The sequence below is a fragment of the Lepisosteus oculatus genome, chromosome 12 (assembly GCF_040954835.1).
Source record: "Lepisosteus oculatus isolate fLepOcu1 chromosome 12, fLepOcu1.hap2, whole genome shotgun sequence".
Taxonomy (NCBI): Eukaryota; Metazoa; Chordata; class Actinopteri; order Semionotiformes; family Lepisosteidae; genus Lepisosteus; species Lepisosteus oculatus.
In genome coordinates, this window is record NC_090707.1 from 19469513 (window position 1) to 19475623 (window position 6111).

The 6111-nt window shown below is 33.4% G+C and overlaps 1 protein-coding gene across 1 annotated transcript in view; it reads left to right on the top strand.

Moving 5' to 3' along the window:
• Window positions 1-4164, top strand: part of ttn.2 (titin, tandem duplicate 2) — a 171351-nt gene extending 167187 nt beyond the window's left edge. Inside the window, exons 243-247 of the mRNA XM_015358879.2 lie at window positions 48-204; window positions 355-890; window positions 975-1128; window positions 2395-2679; window positions 2802-4164. Coding sequence (XP_015214365.2) covers window positions 48-204; window positions 355-890; window positions 975-1128; window positions 2395-2679; window positions 2802-3100 — 1431 coding nt within the window. The 3' untranslated portion in view covers window positions 3101-4164. The remainder of the gene's footprint in view (window positions 1-47; window positions 205-354; window positions 891-974; window positions 1129-2394; window positions 2680-2801) is intronic.
• Window positions 4165-6111: the final 1947 nt, after the last annotated feature.

Genomic DNA, 6111 nt, shown 5'->3' on the forward strand with positions numbered 1-6111 from the left:
AATGAATTCAGAAATAAAACAAAACATCCAATTCTCTGTTTTTCCAGGTCCTTTCACATGGTGGAAGGTATAAAATCTTTGAAGAATATGGATCTGCTTATCTGGAAATCTATGAAACAGAGGTTTCTGACAGCGGGGTGTACAAATGCACAGCTACCAATTCTGCAGGATCTACATACACAAGTTGTAAAGTGACCATTCAAGGTTTGTGTTTTTTTAATTATTGTATTATTATGTTGTTGTAAGTAAATGCACTACAAAATACATTTTAAGATTATTTAAGAAACTCAACTATTTACCCATTATTACTTTTTAAAGAATGGCTTTCATTTGGGTTTTTCTTTGTTTTTTCAGCTTCTGCAAAATCTGAAGCACTTAAAGTGGCAAGTAAAAAAGAGGCAATGTCTACCTCATATGGAAAAAGTGAAGTTACAGAAGAAATTGTTAAAAAGGAAATTGTATACGAAGAAGTAAAATCATCTTACACAGAAATAAAAGCATCTCATTCTCAGATGACCATATCAGAAGGCCAGTCTCTGACACTGAAAGCAAACATCCCTGGAGCAACCAATGTGAAATGGATCCTAAATGGAACAGAGATTCCTAACTCAGAAGATTACAGATATGGTGTGTCAGGAAATGACCACTCATTGACCATCAAGAAAGTCAGTTACAAAGAAGAGGGAATTCTTACATGTGAAGCTAAAACAGAACATGGCCTCATGAAATGCCAGTTTGATATCACTGTCAAACAGAAGCGTTCTAATGCACCTTCTTTTATTGTGCAACCTAAGTCCCAGAATGTCAATGAAGGCCAAAATGTGATATTTACATGTGAAGTGACAGGAGAACCCTCTCCTGAGGTTGAATGGCTTAAAGATAACCTCATGGTAAGTAGTTAGAAATTATAAGTTAAACTGCTGTTTTGAATACAACCTAAATCTTACTAACTGAAATTGCTATGATTATTTTAGGTATCACTGATGCCCAATATGAAGCTGAGCCGATCTCGAAATGTTTTTACATTGGAAATCCGTAATACATCTGTTGCAGACAGTGGAAAATATACAGTAAAAGCTAAAAATATGTATGGACAATGCTCTGCTACAGCATCCTTAAATGTACTGGGTAAGCTGTCAATGCTTTTATAATTATAGTTTTAATGTTTTGCATTTTAAATTTTCTGTGTTTATTATGACTTCCAAGTTTCAAAAATGTGTCTCTTTTATTTTTTAAAGAAACTTGTGTATATAGAATCGTGGTGGTGGTACTTGCAGACAAACATTAGAAGCCAAAGTATTAACATTTAATTTTATTTGTAACTTGTAAGTATTTTTAGAATTATTTTTCTGAACTTAAAGGTTATAAAATATAAGCACACTTACATTAAAGCAATTTACAGTAACTATGTAAGATACTGTACACATAGAATGGAAGTGTGGAATCAAAAGTACTGAAATTAAAGTAAAATTTTATGTGGTATGCTTGTGTTTTACATGAAGCACCAAGCATATCATATAATACCCTAAATCAAATTAAATTGCAGTGTGTAAATACTTTTTACCTGCCTGATTTCTGAGGTTTCCTTGAAGTTGCATTTCCTCTGCAATCCTCTTTTCACAGCTAACATTTGTAAAACTGGAGCTATATGTTGTTACTTAATTACCAATGAACTGATTAGGAATAGTATTTACTGTACGTGCAAAAGTATTAAAGTTAAATGTCTTAGTATGATTACTGATTTACCTCTAAATGTTAATACAACTGGCCATAAATGTTTGATATTTTGCTCATAATGTAGATAAATGTATTGCATGATTCAAAGTTAAGGTAGAATAACACTTTGCAATAAGTTGTTTTTCAGGATGAATTCAGATGAAGAAAGAAAATAATGTAAAGTACATGAATAAATCAAAACTAAATGAGCACAAGGAGTCAATCAGAAATAATGTATAAATCTAACATTAATTACGTTAGAAACACACACATTTTGTAAAGTGTTACTGGATCTTGAATATAGACACAAAATCTGGCCAAAATACAATGTATTATATATTATTTACAATTATATGCTTTTTTACAATACAGTACACTGATAACATTTATTTTTTAAAGATCTGCAGTACAGTAGAAAGAAACAGATTTATAGACTTTAACGTTTACAGTGAACTGTGTTAACCAGTTCTTATTTGGTATTGTTTATTCAATTGTATTTCTTTGTAGAATGATGTTAGAGAAAATTAGAAAAAAAACCTCATTTACTTTGCAATTAACATGTGCCTCCATCCAGCCTAAGACAAGGGTGACTCAAATTCTTAAGTAAACAGACTAAGATGGCTTTCCCATCTAAAGTGATGTGATTGTCATGTTCCTTTGTTTGCTATATTCTCACAGCCCTGGTTGAAGAACCTGTCAAAAAGGTAGTTTTGGAGAAAAGCGCTGCTGCAAGCATGAAAGAAAGTTTCTCTTCCAAGTCAGTCCACAAGGCAGCCTCTATGCAGGAAGCCTCCTTCAGCAGTTCCAGCATGACTGAAGTTAAATTTGCAAGCATGTCTGCCAGTAGCATGTCTTCCATGAAAGAATCAGTTGTTGCAATGAGTTCCAGCAGTGTCATGGGAATGTCAAGTCTGTCACACATAGAAGGTTCTACTAGCAGAATGATTAAACATGGTTTTAAAGGTGAGAGCTCAAATACGCTGTAGTATTAGAGTTGCATGTGCAAAGTAGTTCTTAAGAATTTGTAATCACCACACTTGTACTCTTCTATTTACAGCTGTTTATTAATACATTTTTATAAACAGGGGCACCACCCAAAATTGAAGCTCTCCCAGAAGACATCAGCATTGAGAAAGGAAAGGTTCTCACAGTAGCCTGTGCTTTCTCTGGAGAGCCAGCACCACAGATTGAATGGTCCCGTGCTGGCAAGACCCTATCTAGTGAGGAAGAGAGTGGCAGGTTCCATATTGAAACAACTGAAGACCTCACCACTCTTGTCATTACTAGTGTGAAGGAAAATGATGCTGGGCAGTACACCCTGAAGCTATCCAATGAGCTTGGATCTGACTCTGCAACTGTGAACATCAGCATTCGTTCTATTTAAAATACAAAAACAAACCTGAACTGATGTCCATTTCCCTTTTCCCTCCTTGTTATTTATTAAATGAATAGTTGCATATTCTGTAACTGAAGATGACTTAACACTTCTTTTCTTGTAAATATAATCTATTTTTGTACCAAACTTGACACTAATTTATGCCAAACTAGACAAAGTCTAAAGGCAATGCATAATGTGCCATATTGGGTAACTATTTGACTTAAGATTTTTAACCGTTTTTTCTGTGACATGTACATAATGTATATAGCCGAGATTACCGGTTATGGAAAATTTATAAAACTTGTTATTTGTGACATTATAAACTGAAACAAATGAAACTAACTGGTTGACAGGAGAAAGTTTCCTAGGAAACGAATACCCTGGAAAGCCTGAACTGAAACTTTGTGCCTCAACGAAATGTTGATGTCTAAGAATGCCTCAACAGGTAGAGAGGCTCCCTGTTGAAGACTGACTGAACCCGAAAAATGTGCACTGCATTTTTGTATGTGCAATCATTTTACAAATGAGTAACATGACTATAAGACCTTAAGTGCTGTTTACATTTACCCTCCTGTAGATAGCACCAAAGGGCCTTGTATTCATACTGACTATGTCATACTACCATTTTAATGACACTTTTACGTTAATTAATGTGCAAAGTGCAAGCGGCCTGCACTTTGTACACTAAGTTAATACTATGTGCACTGTTTCTGGCATGGAACTGCTTGGATTGACTTTGTAAAAGTAACATCACCTGGCCATACCCTCAACCAAGTAATTCAAGTACTCCCTTGCAGAAGCAGTGCCAACTCTCGGAGGTTCACAAGGGTGCAGTGTTTTTGTGTTTGTGTGATAGTATTAGAATTTCACATTGTCTGTACTCAGGGCAACCAAGAAGTGTACCACAGCTAAAAAACCTGCTGTGTTGAAAGAAAGCAATTGCATTAAGGATATGCCCTGCACTTTGATTTCATTTAATTTAATTATGTAGCATTAACGTAATTTGTAACCTCCTTGAGATTTATAGCATTATTGATTTGAAATAAAGCATGATTTCTGCACCTCAAAAATGTCTTTTTTTTCTTTCTGAGCCACTTCTCTTTTATACTTTACAGATTTTGAGATGTATAACCACATAACATATGCAATTACCTGTATATTACTAAGATAAAAATTCATAGTTCATTAATAGCAAAACAAACTTTAATTAGACCAAATTATACAGAATAATAGTCATACAGAATAACAATAACAGTATTTTTAATAAATATTATAGAAACAAAAAGTTAAATGGCTATGCTCTTTTTATAGCAAATACCACAGAACCTTATTTACTATTAATTAATTTAAAATATATTTTTTAAATCATTACAATAAAAAAATGAAATTACATTTCAATTATTTTAATACTTTATTTGCACTTACAAATTATTGATAGCACAATGTAAGTATAGTTATATCTCATGCTGTTCTCTTTTTAGTTTGCATGTGAAAGCCTTTAAATGGTTCCTAACTACAGATTTATTGGTCACTACTTTATCTTAGTGGTAACTGTTGACTGCCAAGACCTGGATTCAAGCCCCTTTCTCTTAGCAGTATCCAAGTGCTTGATTTGAACAGTCCAAGAGGTCAACCATGTGTTGAAAGTTTGAACATTCTTAAGTGTCTTGAAGAGTTATATTACAGTAAAACCTATGAACACTTATGATTGGAAGAATAAGAGATCAAATCCCAAGAGTCACTGTATCCTTATGGAAGGTACTTCACTAAGATGGCCTCAGTATAATACCTTTCTCTATAAGCGGTACATGTGTAAGTTGCTTTAACATTTTCCCATGAGGCTGTTAAACCTTAATTGTATTTAACATCCCCAGTTGTACTGTGCATCTTTTCTAATAAGCTTGATAAGGATAAACTTGACTGCAATCACACTTAAACAATTTCCCCATTGGTATTTTACCAGAGAACTTATTTCTTCAGCATGTTAATGAAGAAGAATCAGCAATATCTTTCTCTTCTTCAGCTTCTATCATAGGTTTTCCAGACTTTTAAATGATACTGAATATCTGCTTCTTCACAGCTGCTATTTGGTTATTTAGTAATTTAGTTTTTGCTAATCAATCCATATCCAACTCAATGCGTGAATTTTCAGTTATCGCTGCACCTTTCATCACCATAAACAACACATTTTTAATTTCTTGCAAATGCAGGTGATTTCCAATACTCTCTAAATAAGTTTAATTAAGTTTGTTTTCATAGCAGTGAAAGTATTTTGTAATAACAAATTAATGGCATTACTCTGACCACAATATTTCAAATGCAGACAGCATTTTTACCAGCAAAATCAAAACATTACATCACTGATTATTGGCATGTCGGCATGTTTATCTGGCATGGCAATTCAGAGAAGCTCCAAAGTTTATTAATAATTTATCAATTTTCCAATTAAATACATTCACTTAAACAAAAACAATTGCCAGAATACATTAAATCTGTTGTGCCCACCTTGTGAAACAGCGAACATTCCATTGTTCAATTGCATTTGAAAGTCCTTCATATACACTACATATTCTTTGTCCCGAAATGTTTGACAAAATGAAGGATCCTCATACTGTGTGTTCAAAAGCAATTGCCTAAGGAATAGCTGATCTAATAAAAATAGTTGTCTTTTAGAGAACTCTGACCATTCAGAGACAGGAGGATCTTTGCTGTCCCTTGTGCCATAATTTCTTTAGCTTTTTTATTTCTACCCATCAATGAAATGAAGATAGCACAGCTTTTTTTCAACTGCCATAAGAGTGAAAAAAGTGCAAAACACACCTTTCTATTGTCTAAATACCATACATACTCCTTCTAGTATGGTCAGTAATTACATGCAAAAGTAGAAATAAAGGATTTTCCCTATTATTATTTTCATTTTTTGGAAGGTGAAGAAAGCTATTTCAGGTCCTTTTTTATATATTTTTTACAATACAGTTCATGTAGATTTTGGTTTCACTATTCATATTTATCCATGG